The 19,157-nt window shown below is 45.3% G+C and overlaps 1 protein-coding gene across 2 annotated transcripts in view; it reads right to left on the reverse strand.

The window, feature by feature from the left end:
- The window catches only part of LOC139536558 (rho GTPase-activating protein 39-like), a 54,908-nt gene that overhangs the window by 23,876 nt on the left and 11,875 nt on the right, over window positions 1-19,157 (reverse strand). For both annotated transcript variants that reach the window (XM_071337176.1, XM_071337175.1), the window contains exon 2: window positions 7,355-8,524. In XM_071337176.1, the coding sequence (XP_071193277.1) occupies window positions 7,355-8,524 (1,170 nt within the window). The remainder of the gene's footprint in view (window positions 1-7,354; window positions 8,525-19,157) is intronic.

A 19,157-nucleotide genomic window follows, 5' to 3' on the forward strand; every position in this document is an offset into this window, starting at 1 on the left:
ACTGGGTAATTCGATTGGGTTATGGCGCAGCAAATCAACTTAACGGTCAGCGAATTTCAATTTGTCTCGGCAGCTCTGGTGTCATACGCCCCTGACCACTGCTCCTACCTCCACGGAGTGTGATTGTGGTAGGAAAAGCAAGCTAAATATACATATTAAGCTACTTGCAAGAAATGTTCTTTCTTTCCTTCCTGGAATAACCATGGTTGTAAAACCCATCAGCTGAGTCACTTTGGTGGATAGGGATATGGATGGGGAAGTACCCCTAAAATACAAGCCCTTGGGAATAGTAGGGGTCTCAAAACAGGGGCTATTATTATCATCCCGTCAGACAGGAAGAGGAAATGAGGTCCTATAGGCCAGGCTCTCAACACAAACACCTCAGAACTTGGGCCAATGAGATCATCACAATCTGCGTAGAAGAAGGACACAAGACAAAGGTAAATTTCCAACAGTGACCACATGGTTTGACACATACGTCATCAGAAACCAAAATTGGAGGAATATCCCAATGCCAAAGTGATATACACTATATACACAAAAGTATGTTGACACCCCTTCAAAATAGTGGATTCGGCTAGTTCACCCACACCTGTTACTGACAGGTGTATAAAATTGAGCACACCGCCATGCAATCTCCATAGACAAACATTGGCAGTAGAATGGCCTTACTGAAGAGCTCAGTGACTTTCAACTTGGCACCGTCATAGGATGTCACCTTTCCAACAAGTCAGTTCATCAAATTTCTGCTCTGCTAGAGCTGCAGCAGTCAACTGTAAGTGCTGTTATTGTGAAGTGGAAAGGTCTAGCAGCAACAATGGCTCAGACGCGAAGTGGTAGGCCACACAAGCACACAGAACGGGACCGCCAGGTGCTGAAGCGCATAAAAATTGTCTGTCCTCGGTTGAAGCACTCACTACCGAGTTCCAAACAGATTCTGGAAGTAACGTCAGCACAAGAACTGTTCGTTGGGAGCTTCATGAAATGGGTTTCCATGGCCGAGCAGCCCCACACAAGCCTAAGATCACAATGCGCAATGTCAAGCATCAGCTGGAGTGATGTAAAGCTCCCCGCCATGGGACTTTGGAGCAGTGGAAACGCGTTCTCTGGAGTTATCAATCACGCTTCGCCATCTGGCAGTCCAATGGACGAATCTGGGATGAATTGGAATGCCGAATGCGAGCCAGGCCTAATCATCCAACATCAGTGCCCGACCTCACTAATGCTTGTGGCTGAATGGAAGCAAGTCCCCGCAGCAATGTTCCAACATCTAGTGGAAAGCCTTCCCAGAAGAGAGGAGGCTGTTATAGCAGAAAAGGGGGAACCAATTCTATATTAATGCCCATGGTTTTGTAATGAGATGTTTGACGAGCAGGTATCCACAACATACTTTTGGTCATGTAGTGTAGGAACCCCACAACAGAGACAACCCAAGCAGGAGTGGCAGAGCGATGGGGGACATGCAGGGACACCTCTGAGGTTAAAGACCCAGCTGTCATCATGAGACAGCTGAACGCACCTCCCTGATCTGAGACACCATGTCTACCAGCTGCACATACCACCCAACCCTACCCCACCCTCCGCCGTCTCCCCACCCAGCTAGGAGGCACTGGACAGACACCGGGACCCCTGGTTTCCAGACTGTAGGACATGGTGACAGAGAGACCATCCCAGTGTGGGGTCAGAGAGAAACGCCTGTGGAATCTGAACTGTGCTTCTACATGTGTTCATATGGAACCAGATACAGCATCAGAACACACTCCTTGGATTACAGTAATACAATCACACATCCTCTCAATCACACATCCTCTTAACACTGATCTGGAGGTGCGCCACAGGAGCCACAGAAACAACATGCTCCCATTAACCTCAACTATGAAAGTCAGCAATGTATCCTTTAGGTCAACCGATACGCATGCTTGTCATGCCAGAGACTAGTGCACATGGTGGTACTGGCCGTTCATCAGAGCAATGAAAGGCTTCTCGGCATAGCAATCTGTACATGAAGACATCTAGGTCCAGTAACATGGTAATGCTTAGAGCAGGTTTAAAATAAAACCAGAGCTTGGACTTGCTGTTCTAGTTAAAAGAATGGTAAAAAAGTAGGTCTGTAATCTAGTTTTTTTGAGGACACCATAAAACTTTTACTTTACAAGGGAGAGAGTGAAAACTGGGACAGAGAGAAAGTAAGGACAGTCACAACAAGCACCAGCCACCCAGACCCATTTAACCAGATGCTTAAAGTTCAACATAGTACTTTTTAACTGGAAAAACGACACAATAAGAGTGACTTCAGTCAACATCTGGCAAGAACTAAGAAATGATCTTACCAAGCCAGGCGCACAGAGATAAAAAGAGAACAAGTCTTATTCCCAATGTCTTTAAAGCGCTGCTGTTAGTCCAGCCACCGATTGCACAGACAGATGACAGTGTTAGCGCCTGTGTCAGACCTAGAAACATCCAGTCAACGTGTGACTCATTTAAACTCAACTATTTCAACCACAGACTCCTCCTCAATGTACTGGTGATATACTTACAATGACTCAGAGTGAGGCACATGTGATGATAACCAGGTTGGATTTACTTTTGCTTTCATTCGCAGAGCTGAGGAGGGAAGGTTTGAATCTTCGTCAAAATAAGAGACTCAGGGCTTCATTAATTTGGCTACGTAATGAATAGCGCCTGAAATCTGGATCCCATTAGCTATATCTTGACACAGAAAGAATGTGTTTACGGGCTATAGGTCAACATAGAAATGTCTATATAATAGATATCTATTTCATGAGAATCTCTAGGTAGACTTGCACACGTTGTGCAATGGCGATTGCGCACCGATCCGTAACAACAAGTTTAAAGTGTGTTTGATCTTCGCCTGACTGACTTGGATTGAATCCTGTCAGTCTTTTGAGTGTAGCTATATCATTAGCGGCTAATGAAAAAGGCACATACTATTCTTTTGGTAACTTAGTTCACTATACACCATACCTTCACTTCCTCCTCAGAGATATCTCACAGATCAGTTGCCCCTAGGGCCACTTGTGATTAACGGAGGGCCTTTCTTCCTTTATTGACCCATTCTAACCCTGGGGCAACCCACAGGATAATGGGGTGCTATGACCCATATGTGAACCACCCCAAGTCACTTCTGGGTTACCTTACACATCTCTGTCATGTGCCTTCAAAAAGTAGGACACTTCCCCTACAGTTCATCTGTCCCATGGAACTCCAAAACACTACAGGACAAGCTACAGGGCAAGCTAACCCAACTTCTACCCCACATGAATCCTCTCATGCATCCCCTCTACATACACACACAGGTCATCTCTTCCCCCTTCGACCTTACGCAATCAGTGTCAGAGGTCAGAGGGTAGGAGAGTCTTGCTGGCCCTGGCGAGGTCCTCCACATGGCTGAGGTTTGATACCCAGGACCCAGGCAGAGAGCAGGGGCCAGGTGGAAGTGAAGAGACACACAGATAACTCTAGGAACAGCAGTCTCCTGTTTAAAACTGGAATACACTTTACCCCAAGCTACCCATGTTATATTCAGCCTCACTCTCCCTTATACACTCACAGCGAATTGCGGAGCAGTAAGGTGCATTTAACCATTCAGCTACTAAAAACTCTTGGTTTAAACTGGTGCAGTTCCCGCATATTTAGGAGTTGATAATAAATTAATAAATAAAGTGGTAATGGGATGCTGGGAACCCCCTCTTTTTAACAAAGGCCATTAAAACAACTGTTTTCCCTGTGATTGCAGTATGAATCGTTGTGCATTGACTGCTTGTCAGAATGCATGTTTCCCTCCCTATGGTACTCGCAACTTCAATGTGCCTTGAGAGGAATATTCATCTCGCACAGAATGCACAACAAACCGACTAGGTAAATAGATCAACTTTGGACTTAAATGTGTACTATTCTAGTATCTTCAAAGTGCGCCCCGGCTGTTCCATATTTTTTTTTGCGTGGCGGCAATGAGTTTGCAATGGCGCAGCGCCACAACTAAATGACTGCAGCGGAAACTCTGCATCTGTTGTGAAATCCACAATCCAGTACAGAGGTCGTAAGCAAGGTGATCGCCAACCATTTACTGTTTAAAAAGATCAGAATCCCTTGCTCTAGTACTTCTGGACATGTTTACCCAAGGAGTTTAAGGCATTTTCCTGATTAGCTGTACAGGGTCAGATCACCCAGAAATTCCCAGGCCATGTGATAAGAGTAACAGATTTAACGTGCGCGAGCGAGAGAAAAAGCTGAAAAAACTAAACAGTGCAACCCAACTGAACACAGTTGGTGTGTAAACACAGGGTTTCCCAAAGTCGGTCCTGGGTCCCCCCCCTGGGTGCTCGTTTTGTTTTTTGCCTTTGTACTACACAGCTGATTCAAATAATCAAAGCTTGATGATGAATTGGTTAATTTGATCAGCTGTGTAGAGCTTGGGCAAAAACCAAAACATGCACCCAGGAGGGGCCCCAGGACAGAATTTGGGAAACCCTGTGTTAACAGGCAGATAGATATTGTAAGACCACTCCTCCGATGTATTTATAGAACTAAAAGGAAACTGGGATTGGAACAACTGATTGTCAAGTTTCCTCTGAACACTTTTCTCTCAAACATCATCATCAATGTTGAAATGCACATGAATTTCTGAACAGATTCAACAAAGTAAGAAAAGGGAACTTGGTCAAACTGAAGTAGACATTATGCACACCTTAAAGGAACATAGCTGAATGTCAAGAAACCCCATGTTCAGCATGGAATACATGAATGCCCAGCCCACTTCTGTCCTGGAATAGAAATGAATGATGCTTCTGTAAAAAGAGCCTACACTTTCCTCAAGAACAAACTAAGGCTATCTGGTGCATCTCTTTCAATAGAGCACTACATGCCCTACAAAGCCTTCCACACTACTGAACTGGCAGAGCCTTCCACACTACTGAACTGGCAGAGCCTTCCACACTACTGAACAGGCAGAGCCTTCCACACTACTGAACAGGCAGAGCCTTCCACACTACTGAACTGGCAGAGCCTTCCACACTACTGAACTGGCAGAGCCTTCCACACTACTGAACAGGCAGAGCCTTCCACACTACTGAACAGGCAGAGCCTTCCACACTACTGAAGAGGCAGAGCCTTCCACACTACTGAAGAGGCAGAGCCTTCCACACTACTGAAGAGGCAGAGCCTTCCACACTACTGAACAGGCAGAGCCTTCCACACTACTGAACAGGCAGAGCCTTCCACACTACTGAACAGGCAGAGCCTTCCACACTACTGAACAGGCAGAGCCTTCCACACTACTGAACAGGCAGAGCCTTCCACACTACTGAACAGGCAGAGCCTTCCACACTACTGAACAGGCAGAGCCTTCCACACTACTGAACAGGCAGAGCCTTCCACACTACTGAACAGGCAGAGCCTTCCACACTACTGAACAGGCAGAGCCTTCCACACTACTGAACAGGCAGAGCCTTCCACACTACTGAACAGGCAGAGCCTTCCACACTACTGAACAGGCAGAGCCTTCCACACTACTGAACAGGCAGAGCCTTCCACACTACTGAACAGGCAGAGCCTTCCACACTACTGAACTGGCAGAGCCTTCCACACTACTGAACTGGCAGAGCCTTCCACACTACTGAACTGGCAGAGCCTTCCACACTACTGAACTGGCAGAGCCTCTTAAAGGAAAATGTCAAAACAATTCTACTTCATACTCATCATCTCCAGCACCTCCCCAACATCAACATATGTGAAAACTGCAAGTTTCTATGTTTCGTATTAAAAAAGGAAGATGTGTTGAATCGTGATTTTAACCAATTATGAGTAGGTGTTACATAATAATTGGTTCATGATGTCATTGGAAACAGTTCCTCTATATTTTTTACTCCTAAACATAGAAATGCACCATTTGTATACTGTAGGTTGATGTTGGGGTGGTGCTGGAGAATATGAAGTTGAAAATGTTTGAAATGTCCCTTTGATCATGACTAGGCTCAGCTATTAATCAGCCAGACGTGAAGAAGAGAAAGGTGCAGGTCCCGAAATGTTCCTCTCCAACCCCAAACATGAAACAAACTCTGTTTCCATCCATTTATTGTTTGTCACATTCCATCTTCTCTCCTCATTGCATGGTGGGATCTAATTACAAGCCCAGAGAGAAAGACCAGTGAAAACCACCATATGGCTAAGTGGGGTGCAAAGCCCAGAAGAGTTTAAGACTCTTCAGCTCCACCCAGAGACACAGATGCCCATTGTTTTGGGGAGACATGGAGACTTCTGGGAAACATTGAGTCATTAGGGATGACTGCAGAGTGGTGGAGATCCCTGGGGAGTAAATGCTTCTAAAAGGATGGAATGTCAAAGAGTCAGGCAGGCTGTATCTCCACCAGGGCCTTCGGACAGCAAGGGGTGAGCAATTAGTTCCCCTTCTATCTTACGCAATCAGAGTCAGAGGGTAGGATAGTCCTGCTGACCCCGGCGAGGTGAGGTCCTCCACGTGGCTGAGGATTGATACCCAGGACCCAGGTAGAGAGCAGAGGGGCCAGGTCGAAGTGAAGAGACACAGACAACTCTAGGAACAGCAGGGTCTCCTGTTTAGAACTAACTGGAATGTAGAAGTCCTGTATGTTATTACCCAAGAACAGACAACACTCCTCCTTTCCTCTGAAACGTTATTAAAGGGTACCTCAGTCATGTTTTGTCTCCGGTGGTATGGCTTCCCCCACCAGAGACCCCCATTGGTCTTTGATGTCGAGGGGCCTCGTGTTGTTTTAGGAAAAATAAATGAGCGTATATGGGGCTGGAGTGGAGCGTAGCGGCAGTGAGCAGCACACAGGGGCACTGAGACAGCACTAGTGGCCATGGGCCAGGGGAAATAGAGCTGGCATGTGTGGAATCTGCCTCTCAAGGGGAGATGCTGGTTTGGATTCTGCCACCGCGCTGAGCACACGATAGGGTCTTTGAATGGCCCTTACTGTTAGGTGCCTTTCTACCAACGTGAAGGGAGAGGGGAATGTCATGCACTTTATGACTGCACCCGTCTTCACATTTGGTAGCAATTTGCTTTAAAATGGTTGCGGTGTGATTCACAGAGAAAATTATGGAAACGTGGTGCATGTGGAATGTCAGGATAAGTGAGAGTGAAAATAAAGCAGTCGAGGTAGCCTTACTTGTCAAATGGTCTCATGCCCAAAGCATTTTAAAGTCAGCATGCCACAATGGGATAACAAATATGTTTTTGCTATTACCATATGGCCTCTTTACTGAAACGTGATCCTCTAATAATTAAATCCAACCATGTCCTACCTATCAACAGTCATTTGGTTCAATAGCAAAACAAAGAGATCAGACGTACCTCAGTGACTCCTTGCTTTCGTCCGAGCTGTTGTCTCCCTGAGCTGGTCTGCCGTCCACCACTGTGTCTGAAGTCTCTCTCTCGCTTGGGGTCTCAGGGGTTCTGGGGACAGGCTTACTCTGCTCTGGAAGAGGGGTGCGGTGTCCCTGGCTGCCTGTACTCCCCAGACTACCTGCTCCATGGTGCTCTGGAAGAGGGGTGCGGTGTCCCTGGCTGCCTATACTCCCCAGACTACCTGCTCCATGGTGCTCTGGAAGAGGGGTGCGGTGTCCCTGGCTGCCTATACTCCCCAGACTACCTGCTCCATGGTGCTCTGGAAGAGGGGTGCGGTGTCCCTGGCTGCCTATACTCCCCAGGCTACCTGCTCCATGGTGCTCTGGAAGAGGGGTGCGGTGTCCCTGGCTGCCTGTACTCCCCAGGCTACCTGCTCCATGGTGCTCTGGAAGAGGGGTGCGGTGTCCCTGGCTGCCTGTACTCCCCAGGCTACCTGCTCCATGGTGCTCTGGAAGAGGGGTGCGGTGTCCCTGGCTGCCTGTACTCCCCAGGCTTCCTGCTCCATTATGCTCTGGATGAGGGGTGCGGTGTCCCTGCCTGTCTGTACCCCCCGCTCCATAATGCTCTGGACGAGGGGTGCGGTGTCCCTGGCTGCCTGTATTCCCCAGGCTTCCTGCTCCATGATGCTCTGGACGAGGAGTGCGGTGTCCCTGGCTGCCTGTACTCCCCAGGCTCCCTGCTCCATGGTGCTCTGGACGAGGGGTGAGGCGCCCCTGGCTGTCTGTACCCCCCACTCCATGGTGCTCTGGAAGAGGGGTGCCGCGTCCCTGGCTCCCTGTACGGCTCCCTGTACTCCCCAGTCTACCTGTTCCAGGCTCCCTGTCCCTCTCTCCAGTTCCCCCGGCCCGCTTGGCCTCAGAGCAGCGCTTCATAGCCTGTAGCTGGGAGAGGGGAACTATGTCGCCCCCTTGGGGTCGGTGCCAGACAGTCTGGCGTCCCACGGAGTTGTAGTAGTAGAAGCGGCCGCTCTGGGAGTCAAAGAGCTCCCACCACTGGTTGCCGTCAGCCTGACGAACGGGAGCGCCTAAGGGAGGGTCCCAGCCGCATTCGCCAGTGGCCAGGTTCACATACATGCGCTCCCGAGAGCGTGGCTCCAGGATCTCCACCCAATCTGGACTAAAAAACAGACAGAAAATAATGTTGTTAGGACTGAGAGTAACGAGAAAGAGGAAAACCGCTTTGAAGCAATTAATAACAAAACACTTTGTTCAGTATGGAAATCCTACTGATATGACCATCCCTGTTAAATGCTTATCCGATAACCTGCACACAAGTTAAAGTCAAAAACGGACTACAAAGCAAACACCCTTACACGACCCATATGTATAGTGAATGTTTGCGACCACAACACGTGTCCATCTGTGTGTGAGTGCTATAGAATGCTGGTTCAGCAGTGATGTCATCCCTCTGGTGGGCTGAGGAGCAGCGGGAATAGCTCTGTGTGTCTGATCTGACTAAGGGACAGGTGGACCCGCTCTGTACGGCACTAGGACCACAGCCGGCAGGCCTGGAGAGCACCATCCGCTCCAACAGCACCACACTGGGCATGGCATGAGGATCACTAGCAGCTAACTCAGCAGAACACTGGGAAGGGGTGGGGAGGGGTTTGAGACTGGCCCACATACACACACAGACAGGGTACAGAGGAATGTGTCATTGAGAAAGGGGGCAACCTGTCAGATTGAGGAGATACATTTGGGTCATGTTTCCCTTTGAGAAATCCCTTATATGGTCTCTTTTGATCTAGTTCTCTGATGCAGAGCAGCTTCAAGTGTGCCAATGAATCCATGAGAGACCCACAGCCAGCCTGTCGTGTCCTTATAGGTCGGCTGAGAACCCAGTTAGGGGCTAGGCAGGAGGTAGAGACAGGGCATTGGAGAAGAAGAACCTGAAAATGGAGGTTGAAAAGATTTGGCATGGGCCCTCAGATCTTCAAAAGTTATACAGCTGCACCATTGAGAGCATCTTGACTGGGTGCATCACTGCTTGGTATTGCAACTGCTTGGCATCCGACCGCAAGGTGCTACAGAGGGTAGTGCGTACGGACCAGTACATCACTGGGGCCGAGCTCCCTGCCATTCAGGACCTCTATACCAGGCGGTGTCAGATGAAGGTCCATTGGGGTTGCCCAGGTTGCCCCTGCCCAGCATGCACCACCTGACCCAGCTCCAGTCCTGGTCCAGCCGCTGATTGACTTCCCGGATATACCACCACTGAGTCTGGACCTACATGGGCAAAATATGCTGCTCATATTTAGGGGTGGCTGTTACAAGTTCCCTGCCGATGACTCTTACCATCACCTCACAACCTTTCAAGTTGCACACCTCACTCAGGTAGCCTAGTGGTTAGAGCGTTGGACTAGTAACCGAAAGGTTGCAAGATCGGATCCCCGAGCTGACAAGGTAGCAATCTGTCGTTCTGCCCCTGAACATGGCAGTTAACCAACTGTTCCTAGGCCATCATTGAAAATAAGAATTTGTTCTTAACTGACTTGCCTAGTTAAATAAAGGTAAAATAAAAATAAACTCCCTGTTCCCCAGTAGTGATGCCTGATAGTCTAGTTTTACCATAGCCGGCCTCAAACTCTCTGACCTGTTTGACCTAGCTCTGATTGGTTGCCATGCCAGTTGCTAGGGTGCCGGACACCCTTCTGAATCTCCAGGTCACACATACTTCTCAGTCTCCTCCAAGCAGTTGCAGAGAGAGCAGCAAGCTCCTACACCTATGCTCTACTCAACACAACTGGACTTCTGTGGACTGGGATGGTGTGCGTGCACAAAGTGAGTTGTGTGACATGTATATTGTTCTTCAAAATTAGTTGTATTGTATGTTTACTTTGTTATGTAATGTGTGCAGGTAGCATATACATTTATCAGCCAGGTCATTCAAGATTGAAGTTCGAATTGGACGTCTATCCATGTCCTGAGGACGTCGAGAAGGGGCAACAGTGAGCGCTATTAAGTAGGCTTGGGTTTTGCTAGGGTGTTGTGGATGGGCGTACTCCCATGACTCTGGATCAGAAGGTTTCGCGTTCGATCCTAGTCCTGGACACAGGTTTGTAATTTTTGGTTTTAACCGTATCCCAAACCTTAACCATTCGGAATGAGTGCCTAAACTTAATCCTTAACTTCGAAATTTGGAGAAATGGAATGATACAGAGCAGCAGGAGCAACAAAAACAACTCCAAATGTAACGTCTGAAGAACGTGGATGAACGTCTAATTCTGCAGTGAGACAGAGCTTGTTGACATGTATACATTGCTTCCATTGTTAAAAGCTTTGTTTCTCTACTTGTGCTATTAGTTATTGCATTGTGTAAAGTGTGTTCATTACCTCTGTTTCTGTCCATTAGAGAACCACAACCATTCCAGTACATCCCCAGGTACCTGAATGTTTCTGTGTGTAAATAAAGTTCCTGTGTGTGTTAAAGGGGAATAAAGCAGCCCAAGAGTTAACTGGGGGCGGTGTCAGTGGTTGACAGACCAGTAAATGCATAGAGCCGGGATTCTCTTTTTCAAATGCACTCCCAGATCATCATGGACGAGGGTATTTGACCATTTCCCTACAATTTGGGACACATGGCCAGGGAACCTGTGGTGAAGAGGGGGTGCAGGGTGTCTGGCACAGGCCACAGTACCCAACACATGCCACCCGCACCCCCAGCCTCAAAATAGCCTCAGAAGAGAAGAATGCCAGCCAAGTCGACAGGACTGCCTTTGCATTGGGCATAAAGCTCAGTGGAAACTATCTGTATGCGTTCCCCTCTTCACTGCCAGGTTAACATCCAGGGGGACAGGGGCTCTCCACATGATCCCTGCCTGTGTGGTGTCAGTGTGAATGTTTCTGCTGTCTGTTGGGAGACCATCTGCCTCCCACTCTGAACAAGGACACATAATTCCCTGTCACAGCTTACATGACTGTAATTAACATGACCAACCTCTTCAAGAAGAGAGACGAATAAATCTAATTTAGCCCTGTTTTCTTCTGAACATCTGCAGTCAAAGTATGTAAGTGTCCACATACATCATTATGTGAGAGAGAATGTGTGTGAGAGCCGGAGAGAGAAAGACAGAGACAGAGACAGACGATGTAATGGCAATGTAAACATGTTTCACATGCAAATAAAGCCCTTTTGAATTGAGAGAGTTTGATGTGATGAGGGATGGGCATGAAGGGGGGGTGTTTACAAGTCTAGCTAATCACAAAAGAGAATTCCTGCAGTGAGGCGCCATGGATAGTTTCAGTCGAGGAGGGGACAACTTTTATACTGATGGATCAAAAGCTTAATGGGCGGGAAGCGGGTGGAAATAAAGGGACAGTCAAACTGGAGACATAAGCAGTCAATAGTCCTATCCCACACACCCACTCCTCAGCCTCCCTCCCACTGCTTCCAGTCTCCCAAGGAGGCATTCCCTTACAGCAGCAAGTGGGGAGTGTGTGGCATAGGACTATTGACTGCTTATGCCTCCAGTTTGACTGTCACAATATTATCTTTGCTCTAGTCAGTTGTACCTGCACCAAAAACGCCAGTATTTTTGCTTCATAGCTTGTTCATCATTTTTAAATAGTAAGCCAATTTGTTTTCTTATGGCTCTCTTCCCCTCTGCAGCAGACATGGTGAGCAATGTGCTTGGAACATCGAATCGCAATAAAACTTGTAATTATCGGCACATAAGTATCGCGACAATATCGCAATGTGAGGTCTCTGGCAACCCTGTCAAAGTCACGTTTTTGGCATTACATTATTGTTATGAGAGAAAAAAAATCAGAAAGAGAAAACACAGCAGCGGAGAGATGTTGTGAACACGTGCATAAGACACCACCATGTAAACGTGCTGACAAGAAACCAGGGGTTAAAGGTCATGTGCGTAGGCCAGAGTTAGCTGTGTAGAAGCAGCGTGGGGTACAGTGGTTGCATAATGGACTTTCCACCAGGGTAAATAAACAGTAGTTAGGATACAAAGTGGAACCAGCATCTCGCTGACAGCTGCTGATAAACCTGTCGGTCAGGTTTGGAATTCTTGGAAGATGTATTCTGGGAGCTCTTATACAAGATCAACACCCTCCCCGTTATCTAACTATGTGATGTGTAACATCACCCAGCCACTCAAGTTCACTGTGCAGAGTAGAGATCGACCCTCTTTCAAATGGTTGGTGAGATAGGGTTGAACTTTTACAGTGTTACTTGATGGTCAAACTAATCTGTTACACTCGAGCCAGTCGCTGAGTTAGAAGTGTGTGAGTATGCAGTTGTCCTACTCAATAGAAAATCACTGGGCGAAAAGGGTCCATATCAGGGGATATCTTCACATGATACGTTTTTGATATTGTAGAGAATACAGATAATTTCCAATACATATTGAGTTTGTGGATGTGCACCATATCCTGACAAATTCTGAATCCACATGTGTCTTTTAGACATATGATATTGGGATTACTCATGAGCATTTCCTATGGCAGGATGTGCTCATTAGATAGCCGGAGACAGGCCTATGTGAACATCTTATTTTCTCTATATGATGACAAATCACAGCCGGTTAGGGCTCTCGAGTGGCGCAGCGGTCTAAGGCACTGCATCTCAGTGCTAGAGGCGTCACTACAGACCATGGTTCGATTCCAGGCTGTATCACAACCGGCCGTGATTGGGAGTCCCATAGGGCGGCGCACAACTGGCCCAGCATCGTCCGGGTTAGGGTTTGGCCAGTGTAGGCCGTCATTGTAAATAAGAATTTGTTCTTAACTGACTTGCCTCGTTAAATACTGACAGTAGGTCTACATAGTATATGCTATTGAGTGAGGGCCACATCAGGATCATGATATGCATTTTGATATGCTAAATAAGGACAATTTCTGATGCTTATTTGAGTTGAGGACATGCTCAATAATTGGACAAATATTAAATCCATATCATTCTTTCAGACACTAGCTATAATTTTTCTATTCCCTCTGGATAAAGGCATGCACAAACTGAAAGCACTGTAACTGGTAGCCTAGCAACAAGAATCTCATATTTTCTGCTGTGGAGATACAACTGTCATTTTTTAATTTGGGGGCCACAAATGAGTGTGTAAACGGTGTGTGGTTGAACTGATAACTGGAGAAACAACGACGTGAGAAACTGTTCAGAAAATACTTTGAAGTTGTTAACACTTAAGTGAGTAGCTAATTTGAGATGTTTTATTGATCTTAGTAACTAGAATCAAGAACGTTAGCTAATTTGGCCAGCAGCCAGTATGGCCAGCTAGCTAGCTAGGCTTGATAGGGGGGTAAAAGCTAACTGGTAGCCTAGCTAGCTAACAAATAACAACATTTTAGCTAGCTAGCAGCATGGCTTGCTAGCTAGCTAGGTTGTTCCAGTTCGTTGTCTCGTCATGAATGAAGCAGGTAGAGTAAGGTAGCTACCTTGTGGTATGGTTATGTGAAAGGACAATATTTTCTTGCAATAGACACAAATTTGATTCATTACTGATGCATTGACAGTTTGGAGTGGATCACAGACCAACACTACCACCACGTTGGGTCAGGACTGCGAGGGACCGCCGATGACGCCCCAACCTGCACCCGTAGTCCTTAACAAAAACAGAGCAGGTATGTGGTATTGAGGGTGTGCAACTTTTATTTTCTGTGAAAATATATACAAATATATGTTTTAGGCCAATCCTTGCTATGTTTGTATCTTTACAGAAAACATGTGTTGTGATTGGAACTCTGGATTTGCTATGCTGCAATTTTTTTTTTTTTACAGAAATAGCAGAGATGTGCTTTGGAAATAGCAACTTTGATTAAATATAAAATGTTTGCCTTTCCGTGCCTTGTATAGCCTACTACTGAATATGGTGCAAATGTATGCTCAGATATGTCAACATCATGTGAAGAAGCAGGATGATTTCCAGTGCCTGAACAGGTAAAATAATTTGGCCTCGAGGCATTTCATAATTTGGATTTAGCCCGTTTTTGATCAGACATACGAGGAGGAATATTACATATCATGTAAGGATATCTATTGAAATGCCTTTTTTTGAGAAATACAGATACATAAATGTTCAGGTACTGACTACATACTCTTTCAGGAGTTATAGTATTCTACAAATATGTAAGCTGGAGCAAGCGCATCAGGTGAACGTATCTCACCCCAGATATCTCCCTGGACTCATACGGTAGCAGGGAGATTTCTGAGTTCCGGATTGGATGCATGTAGAAACTGTCCCATTATAGAGAATATCCTAGCTCTGTATATGAAATAAGGAAATGCGTATCTGGAGCATGTCTACTCCTTACAGTATATCTAATAAAATGTCAGATATCCGGAATTGTATAGGTAAAGATATTCCCTGATATTTACCCTTTTCACCCAGTGTAATGTCTACAAATGGTTTGGAATGCAGTCCGCATAACTCCATTAAAGTTGAAAACACTACTCTAAATGTTTTATAATGATCTGAAATGAACTCTTTATACATGTGCTCGTGTGACTAATGAAAGCGGCACCTGATTTTCTGTAAGACAACATATTCTAAATTGAAGCAGATGTGCATTGGGAGAGTGCTATGGTTATACTACTGAGAGAGGCACTTAGCCTCACTCCAGTAACCCCACTGACTACAGTAAACATCAGAAGGGACACTACTGTATGTGAAGCATAGACATAATACACCTACTATGCCACAGGTAAGACAGTGCTGAAGATAAATTGGTAACATATATCCTAATACTGGTGTTTGGTTCTTATTATTCTCTAAATCTGATAACACATTCACACTCTCTCCATGGAAGGCACACGGGCTCTTTATCTCCCATCTGGGTCAAGGAGACGTCTATGCACCAAGTGGTTATTCTAGGATGACAAAAAATATTCAAAAACACCTCCCCAAACAGAAAACAAGACAGAGCATTGCAACAAGACCAACATAAACACACGCACTCTCTCCTCCATCCTGTTTCTCCTAGCCACTATGTGTCAGACGTCTCATTCTCAATAATAACTTCATCCACAACCCACAATTTACAGTTGTCCCAAAATAACTTGAGATGTTGAATGGAGTTTCCCCAGAAGGCAGAACAGCATTCTGCTCATGGAATCTGCTCCATTGTTTTAAAACAACCCAAAGTATAAATGACAGTTTTCCCAGCAGTGAAAAACATAGGAGTGGACATTGCATTGTCTGAAAATAGGGCACCACAGTTCTGTCATTGTTTAGTTTTGGCTTTCAATCAAATTCAAATTCCAGTATAGCTCAAATCGATTCCCTCAAAGATAAACTATTGTGAAAAAAGGTTTTCCTCCAAGTACCTCAGCCACAATGAAGTGAAGAGACAGGAGACTATAGAGACAGTGTTCTGTACAGGGCTAACAGGAGCCATACAAGTTGATGTAAAGACAGATGGTCTAACGGCTGAATAACAGAAATCTAAACCAATGGGGAATAATTGCATGTGTGTATCTAAATTAATTGGAAATAGGACTAAAGCCATCAGTGACCAATTTAAAACAGCCATTTAATGTTTACTGTATCTAAATTCATTGGAAATAGGACTAAAGCCATCAGTGACCAATTTAAAACAGCCATTTAATGTTTACTGCCCTCGTAAACCAACATCTAACCTCGCCTAACAACAGGTTATTCAGAGAGACTCTGCCCTGTCTCCTGAGGACCAGCCCAGGCTGATGTTTCAAACACGGGCTGTCATTTAGCTAACCTAGCACTCCGTCCACCAGTGCCAAACTAAGTCAGCCTGAGTGTATTTACAGACCTACTATTTCCTATCTGAAGACATAAAATATTCTTTCTGCTCAGATACTGGTTTTTATAAATAACAAACTCAGCTAAATTCAGTTAAAATCCTCCTTACTCACCTTGCAAAACAGGTCACAGAGGTTCTTTGGAAATGTGTCAGAGGCTGGAATCAGACAATATAAAGACAACAAACCTTCTTCTATAAGCCATTCAGCCCAGTCGTGCGAGCAGTGGCATACACCTCAACATAAAATTAGTTATAATCTAGCAAAGGCCACCTTCTGTTTGATTATGTATTACGTTCAAAGTCTATACAACATAGCTGCCAGGCAACCTGCTTATCCAAATATTGTAAAACATAATGTGTTGTAAAGACATGGACTGAGTGTGCCGTGCTCGACAGTAGCCCCATTAGCAGTAGGGATGTGATAACAAATGGACAATTTATCTTAAATGCTTAAACTGCTCTTTTTTATTGGTTTTCCTTTAAGACAATTACAAAAACAGAAATTGTTATGTGAACTCAATGCAGAATATGGTCCTATTGCGTATGGTGGTCCTATTGCATAGGATCGCTAGTGGGAAATTAAGTTCTATGTACTGAATCTCAAAGCGAACACTTGGCCCATAAGCAAGTGGCCACTCGAGTCTTCAAGAGATTTGGCAAAAATTTACATTGAGATGATGTCTCCCATGACATGTCTTGTGCATGACTTACTCACTATTAAAATACAGGCACGGGGGCAGACAGACATATGCTCTGATAGACAGTGAGAAAGTTAGCTAGCTTCACTGACAAACACAGGGATGGAATGTCTAAGGATGTTAGGCAGTGCACCGATAAACAGTATGTAGTTTGTCACTTACTTACGATAGTTTGACAGCTTGCTGATGAAGTTGTAGACATGTTTCTAGCAGTCAGTCCGTACTTTAGCATGTTTCCAAAGCACTAATCGCTAGCACCAATAGGTTGTAATGTTGGGTCAGCTAAAATCCCAGCGCAGCAGCCAACTCGAAATTGTACTAACTCAGGGTAGAGCAGGTTGTTAACTGTCTTTCTCTGCCATTTTTCCAACATGACGATAATGTGCAGAGCGCTTTATATTCGTGGCAAATAATTTGAAAGATGCATATCTCCTACTACCATTACAGAATTGTTGCGTTAGTCATTTGTTTAATTTGTATTTTTCCCTTAGTGATGATGATCGGGACCTGTTCGTGGTAGTTCTGTGGTAACTGCACTGTGATTTTGTGGAAGAAAGTTTTTCTGATTAAGATTTTTAACATTAATGTCCCAATTTCGTTTAAACGTTCACACCCCGAATTAGCAGTGTGTAATTCAGACCTTTAATTCCCCTTTAGTGTACAGTGTATGCTAGAGTTAGGGGCCCCCAGAACACAAAGCATATCAATGTATCTGCAATGAACACAAGGGAACTAACAGCTTAAGTAAACCAAGATGATGTACAGTGGGGCAAAAAAGTATTTAGTCAGCCACCAATTGTGCAAGTTCTTCCACTTAAAAAGATGAGAGGCCTGTAATTTTCATCATAGGTACACTTCAACTATGACAGACAAAATGAGAAGAGAAAAGAAATCCAGAAAATCACATTGTAGGATTTTTTATGAATTTATTTGCAAATTATGGTGGAAAATAAGTATTTGGTCAATAACAAAAGTTTCTCAATACTTTGTTATATACCCTTTGTTGGCAATGACAGAGATCAAACGTTTTCTGTAAGTCTTCACAAGGTTTTCACACACTGTTGCTGGTATATTGGCCCATTCCTCCATGCAGATCTCCTCTAGAGCAGTGATGTTTTGGGGCTGTTGCTGGGCAACACGGACTTTCAACTCCCTCCAAAGATTTTCTATTGGGTTGAGATCTGGAGACTGGCTAGGCCACTCCAGGACCTTGAAATGCTTCTTACGAAGCCACTCCTTCGTTGCCCGGGCGGTGTGTTTGGGATCATTGTCATGCTGAAAGACCCAGCCACGTTTCATCTTCAATGCCCTTGCTGATGGAAGGAGCTTTTCACTCAAAATCTCACGATACATGGCCCCATTCATTCTTTCCTTTACACGGATCAGTCGTCCTGGTCCCTTTGCAGAAAAACATCCCCAAAGCATGATGTTTCCACCCCCATGCTTCACAGTAGGTATGGTGTTCTTTGGATGCAACTCAGCATTCTTTGTCCTCCAAACACGACGAGTTGAGTTTTTACCAAAAAGTTCTATTTTGGTTTCATCTGACCATATGACATTCTCCCAATCTTCTTCTGGATCATCCAAATGCTCTCTAGCAAACTTCAGACGGGCCTGGACATGTACTGGCTTAAGCAGGGGGACACGTCTGGCACTGCAGGATTTGAGTCCCTGGCGGCGTAGTGTGTTACTGATGGTAGGCTTTGTTACTTTGGTCCCAGCTCTCTGCAGGTCATTCACTAGGTCCCCCCGTGTGGTTCTGGGATTTTTGCTCACCGTTCTTGTGATCATTTTGACCCCACGGGGTGAGATCTTGCGTGGAGCCCCAGATCGAGGGAGATTATCAGTGGTCTTGTATGTCTTCCATTTCCTAATAATTGCTCCCACAGTTGATTTCTTCAAACCAAGCTGCTTACCTATTGCAGATTCAGTCTTCCCAGCCTGGTGCAGGTCTACAATTTTGTTTCTGGTGTCCTTTGACAGCTCTTTGGTCTTGGCCATAGTGGAGTTTGGAGTGTGACTGTTTGAGGTTGTGGACAGGTGTCTTTTATACTGATAACAAGTTCAAACAGGTGCCATTAATACAGGTAACGAGTGGAGGACAGAGGAGCCTCTTAAAGAAGAAGTTACAGGTCTGTGAGAGCCAGAAATCTTGCTTGTTTGTAGGTGACCAAATACTTATTTTCCACCATAATTTGCAAATAAATTCATTAAAAATCCTACAATGTGATTTTCTTTAATTTTGTTTCTCATTTTGTCTGTCATAGTTGAAGTGTACCTATGATGAAAATTACAGGCCTCTCTCATATT

Source organism: Salvelinus alpinus, chromosome 12 (assembly GCF_045679555.1).
Source record: "Salvelinus alpinus chromosome 12, SLU_Salpinus.1, whole genome shotgun sequence".
In the NCBI taxonomy this organism is placed as follows: Eukaryota; Metazoa; Chordata; class Actinopteri; order Salmoniformes; family Salmonidae; genus Salvelinus; species Salvelinus alpinus.